Raw genomic sequence first — 19,974 nt, 5'->3', positions numbered from 1 at the left:
TGTTAATGCATAGGCTTAAGTCTGCTAGTCAGGATTTACCCACAGTGCTGCTTGACCCACAGCATCGACGCCACTTTCTTGATTGCTTTTCTGCCTCCTTTCCCTTCCACAGAGGCCCTGAGCCTTGCCACAAATAGCTACTTGCAGTTTTCTCCTAGAAGTTTAAGAGAGAAAAATTAGTTTATGACTAGCTCATGTGTGCCTCACATGGCCCCTCTCGCTGTCTTCTGTCTTCGTTCAGCTGTCCACAGCTTTTATTGGCATCCCCCCTTTCCTCTTGAATCCATAAAAGGCATCCATCCATATTTCCCTGCCTGCAGTCTGTCTGCTGCTAAAGTTAAGTTGCTGTCCCTGAGTTTTTAAAGGCTACTTTTCTGCAAAACATAATTTCTCTAGGGCAGCCAGATCCTGTTGTGTGTGTGTGTCATGTGTACCCCAGTCTTCTATGCCGCACTTTTGACCATACTATACAAATATTCCATATTTATGCAGCTGCTCAGAGCCGATCCTACATCAGGCAGTCGTTACCAAGGCAACAGGACTCTTGCTTGTGCATAGCAGAGTAAACAGTCTTATAAACAGATGAGGCTGTGGTAGCTGCAGATGCATGCTCCTTTAGAGAAGTGCTTAAAGGGCTTAGAGGAGAGATTTTTTAAGAAGGCATGCTTAGATGTTGAGCACAGAGCCCTTTTCCAGATGTTTGGAGTTCAGGAGCAGTTCAGAGCGCCATCTGACATTGATGATGTTTATCAGAGGCAATGTTCATCTGCCTGCTGGTCTGCTTTGTAATTTGCCTCCCCCTCACTCCCACCTCTCCATACCCTGTCCTGTGAGGCCCTATCCCAGAAAGCGTGGCCTTCCTCTGCTACCTCTGAGCACATTCCCTTGCAGCATAGTGGTGGACAGGGCAGAGGACTCACCCTTCCAAATTGTCTGGTGTTGAGCGGCCAAGGATGCAGCTGTGGGATACCACGCTAAGTAACTGCCTGTAGTCAATGATCCCAGGCAGCTGAAGATACCAAAATGATCTCTCCAGACTCTTGACATACAGAAGAAAAACTGCAGAGGAGGGAAGAGAAGGCTGTACAATCTCGGGTTGCCTTTGGACAGCATCTAGACAGTGGCCTTCTGCAAAGAGGGAACTAGGCTTTTAGACCTAATCAAACTGAAGGAAAGACAGTTTCAATAGCCTGGGACTAAGCCCTCTACATAGTCACTCACAACAACATGGGTTCATCTCTGTGCCTCTCCCGAGGAAAGCAAGGTCTAGAAGTGAAGCCACTTGCCTGGCACCGCACTGAACACACAGCACCGAACTCAGACTCAACCGCAACAGGTGGACTTCAGTAGTTTTACAGCCCCACCCCCACCCTGGAAGTGGTGGAGCTGGATTGGCCCCACTATACATATTTCTGCATCCCCGTACAGCCCACTACTTCTCCCATAGGCCTAGGCAGAAGCATTAGCTGGAGCTCCAGTCTTAGAGATGTCTATTTCCATCCCCCACCCCAGCTTTCCGTCCTCAATATATTTGGGAATGCTGGTGGTCATGAGGGTAGAGTTGAGTCTTACAGTGGCCTTCTCAATTGGGGTTGTCCTGAGACAGCTCTTGTCCTCACAAAGTCCTCCTCTTGCTGCCCTAGGGATTGGTGCCTAAGGGGAGAGACTTCCTTCCCCACTTTGGAGAACATCTAATTAGAGAAGAATTTGCCTCTTTCTTGACTGTACTTGGGCAGAGCCAGAGCCAGCTAAAGATAAGCTGCTTCTTACAGCACTTTGGGTCCAGAAATTCTCGCTTACCCTTCCTTAGACAGGTATCTGGAAGTCACACCTTGGAAATCTAGGCTGTAGAATTCTGGCCACTAAAAGTGAATGCTTATTTATGTGCTGTCTTCCTGAAGAGTCCTTTATCATCATGCATTGACAGTCTTATGAGCTCTGTTCCTGCCCATGGTATCCTATGGGTCTTTAGTCTAATAGGCTGTCCCTGGAGCAGGGACTGCCTGCCTGTGGCCTATTGTATTGCTCTCAGAAGCCCTAGGTGACCCATTGCCCTGATGCTGGTCATGAGCCATCCCTAGATCAGACACCAGAACTAGGAGATACTATTGACTACTAGCCAAGGTTTTGTCCCAAAGGTGGTTTCAATTCCCCAAGCTAATGCTTGGCATAGGGATGGCATCCCCAGGACAGGATTCTCTTTCCATCAAAAAAGGGCAGAGGAAATAGTGAGAAACAAGAGCAGACTAAAGAAATGGGGGGGGGGGCATCCCCCAGCACATAGGACCATGGGGATTCTGTGCAGCAGAGTCCTGCTCTGGAGGAACTGTGTCTCTTCCTTTCCTGATGACATTTGGCGAAGGGTGTTCACCAATGGGATGGCATCTTTAACAAATGCACCCATGGTCTTTCCTTACTGAGAGTCAGCAGGATTTTCTCCACTGAGAGTTGAAGCCCACTACTTTTCCTTTCCACTGATTTTGTCTATTCAGGACCAAAGACTGGACATTTTCTAAACAGTAGAAACATTTCTTACAGTTCTAGAGGATGTGAAGGCCACCATAAAGGACCTGGCATATTGGGTGTCTAAGAAGATCCACTTTCAGGCTCAGAGCTGACCTCTTGCTGTGTCCCCAAATGGCAGAGGGGACGAACAAGCTCCCATGGGTCTCTTTCATAAGAATATTAATTCACTCATATGGGCAGAACCTTCATAATCTAAGTAGCTCTCCAATGATCCTACTTCTTACAAGCATGGTGGGTGTTAGGAACTGAGCATAGTTTCAGGGAGAAACAGATACTCACACTACAGCATCCAACAACCTTCTGCAGTAACTGCCCTTTGATTGACAGTGAGTGGTGATATAGTTCACCTATCTACCTACTATTAGTAGGAAAACCTCCTATTACACAGATCCTGGGGATACCATGAAAACTTCTGACCCTGTCTCCATGGAACACCACTTTCTATGAAAGAGGTAATAGGCCTATATGTGCATATGATGGCACATGTAAGGAAATATAAATACTATTAGAAAAAGTAGAGAAGCAGCCAAGGCTCCATCAGCTGTGGCCAAGAAGGCTCTTGAGACAGCTCATCAGATACCAAGTAGAGTAAAGAAAGAGAAGACTGTTGTAGTTGTTCAGAGTAAGACTTCTGAGGACAGATCTGGTCTCTGATGCCTAATTATATTACCTTAGGTAAGTCATTAACCTTCTGTGTCTTCATTTCCTCAAATGGAAAACAGAAATAATGGTAGGAACTCACCTCATACAACCAAGAGCTTTATCAGATTAGTATTCTCATAAATGGAATATCCCTTAGCTAACATGTGTGGGAGCAGAATTAGTTCAGCTTTTAGAACCATGCATTCTATAATGAGGTACATCCAGGGATAGGATCTAAGTCTCAACATGAAACTCATTTATATTTCCTATAGAGCTTATGCATATAATCTCAAGATATTTTTATTGCCATCTTAAATACTTTTTATGTACAAAGCAGTTTTATTATACAGAATTTTCTGCTTGCAGCATCTTGTTGACACCAAAGTTTTGGCTTTTGAAGCATTTTGAGTTTGGATTTTTCGATTAGGGATGTTCAACTTCTGTTGCTATTTGGGGAAAATATATCTCTGGCAAAATTCAGGGCTAAGCTGTTCTGATCTAGATTCTCCATGCTGCTAGCAAGGGAAATTGGGAAGTCTGCTGACTAGTAGACTATGTTGCAATAGGGTGTGAACACTGATTATACTGGCCCTGGTGGAAGAACGACTGGCATATAGTGTCTTTTGTGGTGTGATGTTTCATGTGGTATAGCAGTGCTCAGCCAGCTCCTCAGCCTCCTTTCTGTCTCTTGTTTCTCAGGAATTGACCAAGGTCAAATGACCTATGACGGTCAACACTGGCATGCCACAGAGACCTGTTTCTGCTGTGCTCATTGTAAGAAGTCTCTTCTGGGGCGGCCATTCCTCCCAAAGCAAGGCCAGATATTCTGCTCACGGGCCTGTAGTGCTGGGGAGGACCCCAATGGCTCTGACTCATCTGATTCAGCCTTCCAGAATGCCAGAGCCAAGGAGTCTCGCCGCAGTGCCAAAATCGGCAAGAACAAGGGCAAGACAGAGGAAGCCATGCTGAACCAGCACAGCCAGCTGCAGGTGAGTTCTAACCGGCTCTCAGCTGATGTGGACCCCCTGTCAGTGCAGATGGATCTCCTTAGTCTGTCCAGCCAGACGCCCAGCCTCAACCGGGACCCCATTTGGAGGAGCCGGGATGAGCCCTTCCACTATGGGAACAAGATGGAGCAGAACCAATCCCAGAGTCCTTTGCAGCTTCTCAGCCAGTGCAACATCAGAACGTCCTACAGTCCAGGAGGGCAGGGAGCAGGAGCCCAGCCTGACATGTGGGCCAAGCACTTCAGCAACCCCAAGAGAAGCTCATCAATGGCCGTGAAGGGACATGGCGGCAGCTTTATCCAGGAATGCCGTGAGGACTATTACCCAGGGAGGCTGATGTCCCAGGAGAGCTACAGCGATATGTCCAGCCAAAGCTTTAGTGAAACTAGAGGCAGCATCCCAGTTCCCAAGTATGAAGAGGAGGAGGAGGAGGAAGAAGGTGGCATATCTACTCAGCAGTGCCGGCCCCGTCGCCCACTCAGTTCCCTGAAATACACAGAGGACATGACACCCACAGAACAGACTCCTCGTGGCTCTATGGAATCACTGGCCCTGTCAAATGCAACAGGTAGGCTGGTCTTGAATAATTTGGAATTTTTCTATACAATGGGCTCCTCCAGCTAGCTGCTGAGGAAGGTCAACCCAAGTGTCAGATAGCTTCTGTCTTTGATGGAATATAGAGAAAGCCTGAGTCCAAAGTCTGGATGCCTGTGATATACGACGAGGTTTAAGGGTGGGCAGAGACTACCAGTAGAAGGGGAGGAGCTGAGTGAGGAATGGTATCTTCTCTGGGACTCTGGAGATTATGTGGCAAGTCATTTTCTTCTGGTGACATTCAGACAGATGAATCATCCTACCATGCCTACTAGAGAGAAGTAATACGTGTGTATGGGGGTAAAGGATATATAAATTGAAGGTGTGGCCATGGGTAAGGAATCATGCTGGCCAGCAGCATTCATGGGAAAGAATAATTGTAAAGTGGTGATGACATTCACCACACACCTGGGAATGAAAGTGCCCCAGCCTGGTGTTGCTTGAGGAACCCAGTTTCCATGAGTTTTTTGAACCCCAGTATCTCAAAAATATACAAATAAATATGTAAGACAAATATAAACAGATGAGGAAGCGGACTGATTAACATGGACAGGAGGGAGGTAGACCATCTCAGGATACTGTCTCCAGCAGTTTTCCAGGGCTGTAGAGATAAGACAGTTGCGTAAGATGACCATGGTTTTACTAGCCAACTGCATGTTCCCTATGCTTGTCTCATTAATCGGGGTGTGTAAAGCAGCCAGAGTGCTGTGAAGACTCAGCTAGTGAGTCACTTGTCGGGAGTATTTCAGTCAAGCGCAGCAGAGGCACGTGTTAGTCTGCAGCTTGATAAGAATGCTGGAGGATGTACTGAATGTCTGCCCCTCTAATAGCAAAGAGCCAGAGGGGCCCCCTCCAAAATGTGTGTGGGGTCTGCAACATTTTGACCTTGCAACATAATGACATCTACCAATGTATCAAACCACATTCATAGCTATCCTGGGGTTCATGAAGCCTTCTAGGCCATGGGTTAGGCATACTTGGATGTGGATATAGGTGGTATATTCTGCCAGTGCCACCTGATGGGCTCAGCCCCAGCTACCAGTTGTCATAAGCATGAATATTTTGGCTAGCACACACAGTTCTTACCACATGCCAACCATACCACAGGTCAGCCATTGTTCTGAGCACAACACAAATATTAGCTATTAATTTGTCACAACACTACAAGGGAAGCATTATTCTTCTTATTTCTGAGTCGGAACATCAGAACCTGAAGGTTTGAGAATTATCCAGCTTTTTAAAATTAATTAAATTTTCCCTTTGACAATTTCAAACATGGATGTAGTATATTCTGATGACTCTCATGCCCCAATTTCTCACTCCCTCCCAGTCCTGCTAGCTTCTCCTCCCTATAAGTCCCTTTTCCATGTCTGCATCTTTTTGTTTTGTTTTGAGACCCACCGAGTATTAACCAGGATCGTCTGAGTGGCCCTGAGCATGGAATTATCCGGTGGAGCCTGGTGGGTGCACACCTAATAGGTACACGTCTAGATAACAGGATACATATCTAGATATAACTCTCCGTCCATCTAAATCCATCAGCAGACAATGATTAATCAGAGAGGAGTAGGGTCTGCATGCCCCCTCCCATCCAAGACTGGCTGTTGACCCAAATGTTTTAGACATGGGACAAGAAGGTACCCTTGACTTCAGAGCCATGCTTTTTCTTAATCCAGCTGCTGCTGCCACTATACGAGCCCCACTTAATCAGATCTTTCATAGCAGTTAAAAACAGCTTTTTAAATATGCAGGATCCTTTTAAACTCTATTCTAGGCAAACCAAAGCCTGATAGGTTATCTATACAATGAGTTTTACCTTTTATCTCTCCTCAAATTCTTTTACTGTGTTCCCACTTATCCCAAAAGACAGAGATCAGCTATTCTTGTTCCCCTAACCCCCGTGTTTTGGCTAGAATAAAAATGGACTTTGGTGAATAAGCATCTTCCCTGACGTTGTAGAAATAAGCAAACAGTGCAGTGAGGACTGCCTGCGAGCATCCATGTGCTGTAATTATTCCAGAGGACGATAGGTGAATGTGTCCTTCCCCCTCTGGGACTGGGGACATGTGATAACCATGTGTGCTCCTCAGCCTCCTCCCCAGGCCCTCTGTAGCACAGCTCAGCGGAGGTGGAGCCCAGGAACCTGTCTTTTCCCAGCTCCTTGCTGTTATGATATGTGCTGTTTGTCTTAGAACAAACGTTCTGGGATTATCTGTTGTGACAAAAACCGGTTTCACATTAGGGGACATTATGAGGAAATCCGGGATCAAAAAATATGAATCTGGGAGAGGTGGAGAAGGAAAGAATGCAGTCTCCACTCCTAAGAGAGAGGTGATGGGGTGTTTACCCCCGTGATTCTCAGAGGATCGGTGGTGGAGAGTATACCTCTGCCTCTGATTTCGGAAAGGAAACTCTGATCCAGCTATGTGTGAGGAGGTGGAAAACAAAGTTTCCAGATATCAGCACTGTCTAATACTGTAGCAAGTAGCCATGTCTAACTATTAAAATTAGATTAAGGTTAATTAGTAACATCACAGGCCATTGGTCTACAAGTAAGATATAAGTGCTGTATTAGTCACGGTTCCCTTCAGGAATAGAACTGATATACATACATACATACATACATACATACATACATACATACATACATACATGGCAGGATGTAGGGAGTTTCTAGGCTAGCTTAAAGGATGCAGTTCAGGTTGTCCAAACATGACTGTCTCACACTGGAAAGGCTGAGAATCCAGGAGGTGTTCAGTCCATAAGGCTGGATGTCTGAGCAGTCCCAGATCTGGTGCTGAAGGCCTGGAGGATTCCTGCACAGCTGCTGGTCTTCAGTCTATGTCACATTCCCAAAGAAACTGGTCATAACACTTGCAGAGGAATGTCACAGTGACAGCACCGATGAACTGAACTGAAAGTGAGGCAAGGAGGCACAAAGCAAGCTTTCTTCTTCCCTGTCCTCTCCTCTGAGCTCCCGCCAGAACGTGCTACCCAGATTGAGAGCGAGTCTTCCTTCTTCAGATAATCTGATCAAGAAATCTCTCTCAGGAGTGCCCAGCAGCTGGAGTTCCAGTTAATTCCAAGCTCAGTCAAGCCAAGATGCCCTCACAAGGGCAGTAGCAGCGGGGCTGCCATTTAAATTTCTTTTTCTTTAATTTAAATTGCCTTAGCTGCAGGAAGAAAGGAATGTGGTATGGGGGTTGGGGGGGTGGAAGGGGGATGGGACAGGGAGGGAGGTAATCTCACTGCCAGTCTCTGGGAGCTCTTAGGCCTTGGTTTCATGGATTTTCAACTACTAGTTTAAATTAGTAGGTTGGGAACTTATGGTGCCGATATTAATTTCCTTAAAATATTTTATTCATTCATTCATTCATTCATTTTAGACAAGGTCTCGTGTCCAAGGCTGACTTTAAGCTCATTATATAGCAGCGAATGACTCCATCTTATGATTCTCCTTCCTCCTGGTGCTGGAATCCCAGGAGTTTCCTCTCACATCCAGTTTATGAGGTGCTGGGCACTGAACGGAGGCCTTTGGGAACACGCTCTACCCACTGAGCTGCATCTCTGATGGTCTCTAGGTTCAGATCTTCTTTTCGCTTATTTTTAACTGTGTGACTAGGGAATGGAGCCCAGGGCCTCAGGCCTGCACAAGTACTTTACCACTGAGCCGTGCCCCCACCCACCCACTCTTTCTTGTCACTGATTATTTGAGGCAAGGTCTCACCCGATTACCCAGGCAGGGCTTGGTTCATAATCCTCCTGCCTTAGCCTCCTCCTGCGCAGCTGGGATTGTAGGCTTCTGCTACCATGCCTAACTCCATTTCATTACTGAGGAGTCCTGCGGCTTTAAGACAAGTCCCTAGACTCTCTAAGACTCTTATTTTTTCCTAGAAATTGGAATTTAATAACTATTAATACTTCCTTTATGGCATTTTGTGAAAATTGAATTATAGGTGCAATTACATTCAAGAAACACATATGACCCTCTGTAATGGTCACTGGAAATTTTGTATTATTCCTTTTCCTCCAAAACACATTGTACAATGACACAGCTGTGCCCCTCTCCTGCTGCCCACCAGTGTGTGGGTTTGCTGTGTGTAGAAATGTCCCCAAGGAACAGGAGGCAATGTGTAAAACAGCGCATTAAAGAACATAGTTTTGTGCCCTTGACTTTTCCATGGGACTATCAGACATGACAGCAAGGTATAAAACTGTAGCTCTTATTACATGTGCACCTTCTGGCCTTCCTTGTAGCACAGCTTACGTGGATCCTACCCTACACAGTCCCACACTGAAGATCTAGCTTTGAAGGATGAAAAGAGCTGGTCTTCTCTTTGCTGATGCTCAGTCATGCATTTGAAGTCTGCCAGAACACTTAGTAGTCTTTTGAGGAGACAATGATCTAAACCATCCATGTATTTTTAAGCCTTAGAGTCACAGACTGAGTTACAGGTATAATTCACTAACCCCTTTGGTTATGCCTCTGAAGCTTGGTTCACGATAATGGATTTATTTTTCTTTCTGAGGACGGTAACTCACACTATTGAGCAAGCTCAGTGCTTAATCTGGCAGACAGCATGATCCTTTGTGGACAACATTGTTCTTTAGAACAGATCTTTATAAAAGCTCAACTCAGCCACTTGCCAGCGTCTGATCCGGGCCCTGGCACTGCCCAGATTGTTTAGAGCTGGGAGTGTGCACGCCCTTCTCCATGGAAAACACAGTCCCTGCTGTCTGCTGCCGCAGACTGACTCAGGAAAGCACAGTTACCACCGTGTAAACAGCACTGTGAGAGCGTTGTGAAGCTCCTTAACCCTGCTCTGCCCGAATAGCATCCGAAGCTGCTCACCGTGATAATGGCGGTCGGAGCAGACCGCGGATCATGACACCTTTACATGCATCATATTTCCAAAAGCTCACAGCCCTCAGAAATAAGTCACCATACAGCCATTTAACAGATGAGAACACTGATATTCATAGAGGTTGTCAATTGCTGACACTCAAGGCATAGACAAATAGAAGTTTCCGTTTCTTTCGTCGAAGTTCTAACAAGTGGCAAAGACTTGAACCCAGGCGTGGCAGGCTGTGGATACGTGTCCTCACAAGAAGAGCCGTGATCTCAGCCAGAAGATTTGCACAGTGGTTTTATCTGAAGGCTCCCTTCCCCGCTGAAGCTGTTTTGTGTGTGTCAGTCTGACTCTGGTAATGAAGCATAAGAACACAGGCATGTGATAAAGCCAAAGGAGAGGGGTCAGCGATGTCGCGCCAAGATCGGCCAGCCTTAGGAAAACAAGGGAGACCAGGACAAATGGTCCAGGGAGTTGGCGCCCAGGCAAGAACCTCAAAGGAGATAATGGAATAAGGTCGGAGCTACAGGTTAGGGGTCAAGGGTTAAGTTCTACACTGGGCCCAAGTGTGTGGCAGAGATGGAGTTGGGTCTGGGGACCTCTGTCAGAAGCCATTGCTACTGGACATCTATAGGCTACGAGATGGTCCCTGTTGAAGGATCCTGATGAAGGAGAATATGGCTGAGAATGGGCCTTCTGCTGATTAGAGGAGCAAGAGGCCAGACTAGAGGAGCAGCCAGGTGCATGGAGCTGGGCAAAGAGAAAGTGGCTTCTTCATTGACCCTCTCATGCATCCAGCATGGCCGAATGAGAGCACAGGCTATGAACAGTCCGCTGAAGTCATAGGCTGGCTCACCAAGTCTTGCTTCAGCGTCCTCATCTTTAAGTTGTAATGTCAGATTGCTATGGCAATTGAATTAATTCCTGTAAAGGATCTAGAACAGTGCCCAGCACCCTGCAACTGTCCATGGGACATCAGTGGCCGCTGGCATTAGTAGGGACAACAGCCTATGCATACTGCTTAGGATGTACTACTAAGCTAAAGTAATCCTGGACTTTCTCTGCCTGTATCCGTAATCTAGTAAAGTTGAAAGTAACCATTCAAATGAGCAGTATAAAGCTGCAGGTGGTAAGCACGGGGCTGAAGAGGTGTACAGAGGAGGAATATTAGTGCGGGTGGGCAATCGGGGAGGACATCCTGAAAAAAAAAGACACAATAAGGGAAGGGATGAAAGCAGTGTGAAGAACAGCATGTGCAAAGGCCCTGTGGTAGAAGGATATGGAAAGTATGAGCTAAAGGAAGGCTTTGTGGCTGGATGGAGCACAGTAATAAGCCTGGTAAGGAGGGCAAGAACAGAATTGGTCTGAGCCATTTGGGGCTAATTTAAGGGCATAGACCTCCAAGGGGTATGGATAGTCCTTAAAATGTCATGCCAAGAAGGAAGCAAGGTGACATTATCTGATCTACACTTTGGCAACATGGCCATAGCAGTTTAATGAGCATGTAACTAGCAAAGAGCCAGTGTGACCTCAGAGGAAGTCTAGGAGGCAGTCCAGACTAGTGTCCATGATATAAGCAGGGTAAAGTTCAAAATAAGAGGAAGGCCAGGGCAGTGTGCTAGGAGAAAATATGGGCAGAGGTTTGTAGTGGTGCAGGGAATGGGTCCTAGAGCCAGAGGAAGGTTGACTTGTGAAGTACTAGTACCCAGTGAGATTCGCAGCTTCCCAACTGCTGACTTGTGCCCGCATCAGCAGAGAGTGCTTGTGTGGTTGGCCTGGCTCCAGGGAGAGACCAGAAGGGCTTCTTTGCACATTTGTGGCACATTGTGTCATTTGTACCCTTAGACAGGCTCATCTCCCCACTCAGAGAATGGGCAGTTCAGTTGTTCAGTGTGAAAGCCAGGGTGGGGGCGGGGGGGGGGGGTGAGGATAATTTTTTCAGTGTTGCTGATAAACTGGAGAAGTTGCCAACGACAGTGTCAGAGTCTGAAGTCACCACGGTCACAGCTCACTCTCCCAGGAATGTCTGAAATGCTTTTTAATCCTTATAATGCAGACCGGTTCCACAGCGCACTTGAGGTGGACCGTTTCCTCTGGTCTGGATAACTGGGCCGTCTGTTCTCTAGCTCAGTTTCTTTATTTAAATAGTTCAGCAAAAGCTCCTTAACCGGTTGGCACCATTTGAGGGGCCACACCTCAGACATGCTCAGGAAATGTCTGCTCCTTTCTTTTTCTTAATTTCCAGTCTTATTGTGGCAAAAGCAACTTAAAGGAGGAAGGCTTTATCTTGGCTCACAGTTCCAGAGTCTAGTCCAGCACGGCAGGGACATCATGACAGCTGGGCCTCATGATACCTGAGGCCTGCCTCATGACAGCTGACCACATTGTACCTATAGTCAGGAAGCAGAAGCAGATGAGTATTAGGGCTCAGCTTGCTTTCTCCTTTCTATTCAGTCTAGGACCCAAGCCCAGGAAATGGTGTTTAGAGTTGTGCATTTAAAAACCTAGAACCCACTTGAGCACTGTCCATTGACCCCAGGGCCAGTCTGGGATGTTCTTGGGAATACTTTAGGGTTGTCAGTGTACTGGAATATAGACTCTTGTTTGTATTGCAGTGGTCAGAGTCTGCACCATATGTTTTCAAGTTCTTGGCCCCTTACTCTAGAGTGAAATAAAAGTCCACACAGACTAAAAGGTGGCAAGGTAACTATTCAAAAGCAAAGCCACAGTATGGATTAGAAAGGAATAAATATCCCAGGTGTGTAGCACACACCTTTAATCCCAGCTCTCAGCACTCAGGAGGCAGAGGCAGAAGCAGGTGGATCTCTGTGAGGTCTACACAGCAAGTTCCAGAATAGGTGGGGCTGTTATCTAGAAAGAAGAGAAGGGAAAGTAGGGGAGAAGGAAGGGGAGGGGAAAGGGAGGGGAAGAGAAAAGAAGAAAAAGAACTAAATACTTTGTCAGGATTGACAGTGGGCCCCATGAGGGAGGGGACTCAAGGTACCTGATTATTGTTTGTGGCTTCCCTTTATAGGGTTCTAGGGGCATAATTTGGGTGGTTCTCAACTTTGAGTAACAGACTGGATGGGTTCCTTGCCCATAGTTCCAAGTTTGTGTTCTAGGATGTATTTAAATAGAAACGGGATGTGATCAAGGCATTGCATTTTATAATTTTCTCTCACTCCTCATATCCTTTTCCATAAGTGCATCTGATTTTAATCATATGCATGCTCATTATGCCTAAACCTAAAATGGTAGTTAGGGGACCCTTGACTTGAGGGCCCCATTGCCCTTTCTGTCATGCACCCAAACTTGATCAGACTGGATGGGTCTCTTGCCCATAGGACACAGTTTGTGTTCTCGGAAGTGTCTAAATAGAAACGGGATGTGATCAAGGCATTCACTATGGAAGTAACTTGTCCCCAGTGTTTGAAGCAGGTATGAGACTCTATGCAGGTGGGAGCCCAAGTTGCCAACAAGTTGCTAGGTGTTCTGTTTGGAGAGGGATGTGTGCATAGCCCAAGCCAGGTTGCTAAGTTATGTAATAAGATGGTGAAGGTAGCTGTCAGCAGTCCTATCCCTTAGTATCTCATAAGAGCTTGCTTTTTTTTTTTTTTCAGTAGTCCAGCCCCAAAGTCCAGAGTAAAATCTCATTGGCCTGACTTGGATCACTTAACAATTCTTAAATTGACCTCCATGGGCAGAAGGAACAAATCACAGCCCAGTGAAGTTAACCCTTTATTGCTGGGGGAGATGAGGGGTTATGCTTATTTTTCTGCTGAGGTGATATAACACCATGACCAAGAGCATCTTATGGAAGGAAGGGTTTGTTTTGACTTACATTTCCAGAGCGATAGAACACATCACGTGAGAAGGTGAACTAACAATCCGAGAAAGCATAGCAGGAGCAGGGATCTGACTGAGCACATCCCTTTTTTTTTTTTTTGGATATATTCTTTATTTACATTTCAAATGTTGTCCCGTTCCCTGGTTCCCTGACCTGAGCATGGTCACAGCATCCCTTGCACCCATTCCAGTATTAGCACACGACCTTCCAGTAGGCGTGTTGCAAGCCTCGCCTGTCTGTCCTCCTCTCCTTCACCTTACAGGAAGTTTCTCCCAGAACAATGGAATTATGATGTAATTCAAACCTAGATCCAGCTTTAAGGAGTCTGTTTCTATTTCTGTGTGTGTGGAGGGGTGTCTGTGTATGTATTTATGTGGGTGTGCGCTGGAGACTGACATCGGACATCAGGACTTCTTCCATCTCTCTACCTCATGTTTTGAAACAAAGTTGTTCACTACTCACCAGATGGAGGGGTAAATTCTCTTTTCTGGAGATGCACCATCTTCCACAAGCACTGACCTGATAGGAGCAATGTAGCCTAGATCAGAGGCTGTCGGTGAGAGGGTAAGCTTGCAGACACCTTGAGTATCACTACTGGGTGCTACTGGCTTTTAGTAAGTGCAGGCAAGAGAGGCTTCCAGACACTGTATCATGCGCAGAACAACAGCCAGCTCCGCATCTGCTGCCCCAAAGCATTTCCTGGCACCATAAGAAATGCCAAGACAAAAAGACTAGACTAGCTCTAGGGAACTGCACTGAAAATCCTCATCCTTCCTCTAAGTCATTCTGGACTAACTCGGAAGACGGCCTGATATTATATGAAGGAGCCTCCCAGATGGCCACTGGCCAGAGCCCTGTTTCCTTCCTCATCTGCTCCACTTGGCTTGAGCTTAGAAGGCATCTCCTTCACATCTCCTCCTCTCCAGCTCTATGCTCTATACCCTCAAGCCTTCTGGCCAAATGTAAACTCTGCCACCTGAGGCTGCTGGGGTGCATGAGGTGACACATCTGAAGCCTGTCCTTGCTCATGTGGCACCTGGCGATGTTGATATTGAAGAGCTGTTATTACATTCATTGGTAGGTACTCCAGGTGCCCACCTCCTGCCACCTTGCTTCAGTATGTTTAACAAGAGAAGGGAAGTTGAATGCAACTTAGGAACTACAGTAACAGGAAAGGCTGGAAGGCAAGTGCCAAAATTAGTGAGTGCGTGTGAGGTTCACCCATCTGGAGATGTCAGTGGCCCAGATCTGTGTGAATTCTCACACCAGGCAGCCCACTGTTTGGTGGTTTTGGAATTCTCTTTAGCTCAAGAGATGAGCCTTTTCCCACTGGATCTGCTTTCCTGTCTTTCCTGAGCTAGAAGAGGCTACCAGAACCCAGGCCTAATGATGACCCCACAGCCACCGCCACCCCATCACAACTGCCACCACCACCACCACCACCACCACCACCACCACCACCACCACCACCACCACCATCATCACCACCATCATCCCACCAGTATTACTAAACTTTGTATCGAATTCTCATTTGATACAGCTCAGCGAAATTAGTTCTTTGAGTCCATGAATGAAAAACTGGCCTGGCTTACAGGTAGGAAACCAGGAAAACAATGGAGACATCACAGCAATAGACTTTTCCTTGGAGATCATTTTCAGCTCTAGAAGTGAACCTATCATGGCCCTAGGCAATGAATGGGTCTGTTTCAATAGCTGCACCGTCTGTAGGGAGACAAGGGCATCGTGTCCTGCTGCCCCTGCCCTCCAGCTCCCTGTAACACCACCCCCATCATCCCTGAGACACTCAGCACCCGAGAAAAGCAGGACTTCACTGAGCCTGATGCTCTTTCTCTTCACAGAAGTTGGTAGCTAAGCATCTGAGAGACACACTTCCTCCATCGGGCTGTCTCAGATGGAGTGCATAAAGGAACATTTTATTCCAGCTGTTTTCTGAACCCTAGAATTTCTGGAAAAGAATTTTAACCCCTTTTGTGGTCTCAAAGAATCTCAGCTCTACCCACCACCATTGTCTTCCACGGTTAAGCTTAGGGGCCATTCAGGAACATTCATTTGTAGACAGTATTTGCTCTCAATCCCATCTGTAATATTGTGTATCTCATTTGCAGAAATGGCCTAAGATGCCACATTCTCCAACACAGCATCTTCCCTCGCACCTCACATCTATGCTAAGGCACCAGCTTTCTGGTGTGCCTTGCTGGTGGGTCTGCTCACTAGCCTACAGCCTTGTCAACTCTGCTCTATCTGTTTTCCAAAACAAAATCTGGCCCAAGATGCTTTTGGAAGGAGAAAAAATTAGACTGAAAGGGCATCTTATGGAATTGTGTGGTGTTGAATTGTTCTATTTTCATTTATTCAACAAATATTTATTGAGTGCCTACCATGTGCCAGGCACCCTGCTAGTTGCCAACTACACATTGATGAATAAGTCTGATATACACTCTGTACGGGTCAGGGCCCCAGCAGGAAACAGCTGCTGCACTCAGGAGGTAATTAAGGAAAAGCTAGATACAGCCTCTGGACTGCAAATCTAGTCTCAAGAAGAAAATTACCTGAAGCCTAGTAGGAAGGAGCCAGACCACTAAAACCTTGGTCTCTGATCTTCTCTCTCATCCTCTCCCACTGATGAGATTTACCTGGGAGTCAGAGAGAAGGGGATCCACCAGAGTGGCTCTGGGGCAGAGTGCAGCAAAGAATTGGTTTGTTATCTAAGGGATGTGCAAACACAGAGAGAAGCAGATTGTGTAAGTGCAAAGAAAGAAATGAGCCAGGTTAGAGAAGAAATGGTTAAGGTTCGGCTACCTAGAGAATGGTCAGGCAAGCATTGTGAAATGCAAGGGAGGAGGGAAAGGAGCCCATGGTTACAGATAACATGTGCAAGGAGAATGCTTGCCTAGTCCTGGGAGCTCAAGGGAGCCCAGGGTTGAGGGAACCTTGGAATTGTGAAGCTTACCTCAGACTTAGCCTCCCGCTACTCTTCTGACAGCTCTGCCCTGCTCCTGTTTTCTCTAGTCAGGTGCATTAAAGTGGAAAGTCAGAGGACTTGCAGGGAAGGCTGAGAAAGCATATTTAAGACCATACGGAAGCAGTGATCAAAAATAGCACTTATGCTGGGTGAGGGAGAAGTTTCTATTTAAAGTGGAAACAAGAATAAGAAAAAGAAACTATCTATGAACTCCTTCTGTGGGTATTTGTATTGATAACGTTTACCTTTTTTAGGACTGCCTTCTGCCCTGCTTAGATCTGGATTTCATACACACTTTATTCTCATTTTATCCCAGATACCACCTTAGTCAAACAACTGATTTATAAATCAAACTAGAACAAAAGCTTCCCTTTAGATGAACAGTAAGCTTTAAAAGCAAGCTAAACAGAAGTGTGATTCACACAGTCCCACTATTTATCTTTTTCTCTTGCACAAACAAGCCAGTATTGGCTATGGACAGCCAGCTCCAAGCACTTTGGACCTATCTATTTGTCTCTAAAAAGAAAGATTCAGTAGTTGACATTTTCCCTGTATATGAGGGTTGCCATAGTTACAAGGCTTTCATCCATCTCTTAAAGTTCTGCATCCTTCTGCTTGTCTTAGTTTCTTCTTTCTATGATTTTTTAAAAAAAGAATAGCCTTATAAAAGTGACTTAAAGGAGGAAGTCTTTATTTTGGCTCAAGGTATAGCCTGTCATATTGGAGAGGTCAGACCAGCAAGAGTTTGAGGCACTGATTACATTGTATCCATGACAAGGACTTGAGAGCAGCAGTGCGCATGCATGCGAGCACTCAGCTTGCTTTCTCTGCCTTTACAGTCTCTCTTTTAACGACTTAGCATGAGATTCTCACATCCCCATCCCAAGTTTCTGACTCTTTCCACTCCCACTCCCTTGTCCACAGCTTCTGTACATCCCCAAGGCAACCAAGATCTACTGTCATAAGTAGAGCTAACAGCTGGCAAGGCTTCTAAGTGGGACACCGTGTTAACTCCTACTGTATAATTATCCCAGTTATTTTTTGTAGCAATGCCAGGCAGTATATGTACACAGAACAGTCCCACCAGAACTGTCCAGCCCCAAATGTCAATAGAGATGAGGTTCAAAACCCTGCCTCAGGCTGGATGAGGTAGTGCATACCTTTAATCCCAGCATTCAGGGGGCAGAGGTAGGTGGATTTCTGTGTGTAATGCCAGCTTGGTTTACCTGGCATGCTCCAGGCTAGCAAGGGCTATATAACAATATTCTCACAGAACTATCTCTTGTGGGGCGGTTGTATTGTGAAAAAAAGTGGTCAATTTTCCTTTAAAAGGTAATATGGCATCATAATACCGAGTAGGCTTTTTTAAGTAGCTCTGGCTTTCCCACCCCTGCAGTTCTCTTGTTTCACATGGAGAATGATCCACAGTAGCAATGCTTTGAGTCCTGAAGGCCATGCTTATTGAGATAAACACTTATTCCAATAAGACACTTATTTACTCAGTCACAGAAGTAAGTGGGGACACCCACTGGGGACCAAAGGTACCAGCTGGAGCAGGATGTCTTCTCCTAGGTGAGGTTTCTGATGCCCTGTCCCCACCACAGGCATTTGTACACTGTGGGATAAACAGTAGCTGAGTCTTTTGCTTTGGGAAGGTGCCTCCCAGCTGTGTTCAAGAACAGGAGACTTTCCTGTTAACTGTTCACTCTCCTGTTCTTACGCCTTTGTTCACTCCTTACAGTATGTTCACTCCTGGACTGTTTTGCTGGTCTTTTCCCTCTCATAGGCTGGGGGGCAGCATACCCTGGACAAGGGGTCTTGGAGGACACTCTAGACAAGTTTGGGTCTGAAATGTGTCATTCCTACCTCTCAGTGAACTTAAACAGCCCAGGACAGTTTGCTGACATAATGTCGTATACCCACCTTTGGTGGGAGACAGCTTGGTCATTCACGTCTCTCTTTGTGAATCCAAACATTTGGCATTGTCATAGCAGCAGGTAGACCCTGCCTTCAGAAGTGTCTCGATGCCAGCACAGATATTCCAGGTCTGTTGCGCATCAACAGCAATTGTGGGTGTGGGTCAGGCAAATGTGTGCTCATGCCCCTGTTAAATCTGTCATAGGTGGTCTCAGACCAGGCTGACCCTTTCTGCACCTCGAGTGCTGCTACTTTTCTCTTCCGCCACCACCTCCCTGTCAGCGGACTGAGCTCGTCTCCCTATGGCATCAGACCTGTTGCTGAGAAAAGGAGAAAAATGAACTTTTATAATCCTCTAAACCACGAGGATCATCTCTGCCAACCCCCACGCTCTTTCCAGTTTAATCCCTGCCTACTGCCTGAAGGGGAACTTGGCTAGGATGAGCAGAATGTGAGGGCACAGCCTGCAGTCCTAGCTCTCAGGACTGCAACAGGAAGATTGTATTTGGGGCTATCCTGGGCTATATGGTGAGCCCCTGTCTTGATTTAAAAGAAGGAAGAGGAGGAGGAACAATTGAGGGTGTTTGATATGTAGAGCTAAAATCATAAACTAAGACATGAGAGATAACAAGTTGTCCTGAATGGTGGTCTAGAGCAGCTTACCAAGCAGAGAGAAACTAAGACATGAGAGATAACAAGTTGTCCTGAATGGTGGTCTAGAGCAGCTTACCAAGCAGAGAGAATAGTGACAGAGGGTACCACGGGCTGACCGCTGAGGTCTCAGGAAGAGCGTGAGTAGCTCCAAGATGGCTCCTTGGTACCATCATGCCTAGGAGGCAGCTAGTTACTGAAGCCTTCATTCAGCTTAGCTGGACTTGAGTATACCCTGGTTGCTCCGCCTGGGTCTTCTCAGCCTCTCTTAGACTCTAATTGCTCTTTTGGAAAGTAAGAATAACCTTATCTACTATTCTTGAATTCAGATGAGGTTAGGAGTAGAAAATTGTGGTGAACTTTTAAGAGGCAGAGACTTCCTAGAGAGCTTTGTAGCCAGCTCCCATTCACACTCGGCTTCATGAGTGTGGATACCAGCCTCCTGCCCCTGCCACCATGTCCTTCCTGGCCTTCTGCTATGTCTTCCCCACTATGATGGACTGTATCATCCTGAAGCTGTGAGGAAAAACACACCCTTCTTCCCTTAAGTGTGTCTGTACTTTGTCATAGCAATAACAAAGTGACTAAGAGAACAGAAATTACACGGGGGTTTTTGTTGTTGTTGTTGTTTAGTTTGTTTGGGGGTTTGTTTGCTTGCTTGCTTGTTTGTTTTTGTTTTGGAGTTTTTGGGTTTTGAGGGGTTTTTTTTGGTTGGTTGTTTTCTTCTGCTGTCCCAGCAGACACACAGTGGGCAGTTAATGAAATTGGCCCTTGCTGGCATTCATAAACTATTTGTTAAATGAATAGCCTCTCTTTTACAGAGACATAAAGAGACTTAGAGAGGCTGAGGGATCTGCCCATGATCACATGGCACATGACTAAAAGGAGGAGCCTTTAGCAGCTACAGTGAACCTCATCATGCACTGGTTCACCAATGGCATTGATCCCACAGCTCTG

At 46.2% G+C, this 19,974-nt stretch overlaps 1 protein-coding gene across 1 annotated transcript in view; it reads left to right on the top strand.

Annotated features, from left to right (window-relative positions):
- The window catches only part of Prickle2 (prickle planar cell polarity protein 2), a 109,283-nt gene that overhangs the window by 66,415 nt on the left and 22,894 nt on the right, over positions 1-19,974 (top strand). Inside the window, exon 7 of the mRNA XM_052174351.1 lies at positions 3,868-4,743. Coding sequence (XP_052030311.1) covers positions 3,868-4,743 — 876 coding nt within the window. The remainder of the gene's footprint in view (positions 1-3,867; positions 4,744-19,974) is intronic.

Source organism: Apodemus sylvaticus, chromosome 2, assembly GCF_947179515.1.
Source record: "Apodemus sylvaticus chromosome 2, mApoSyl1.1, whole genome shotgun sequence".
NCBI lineage: Eukaryota > Metazoa > Chordata > Mammalia > Rodentia > Muridae > Apodemus > Apodemus sylvaticus.
Note: the sequence above shows the minus strand (reverse complement) of the source record. Positions and strands in the feature narration are given on the sequence as shown.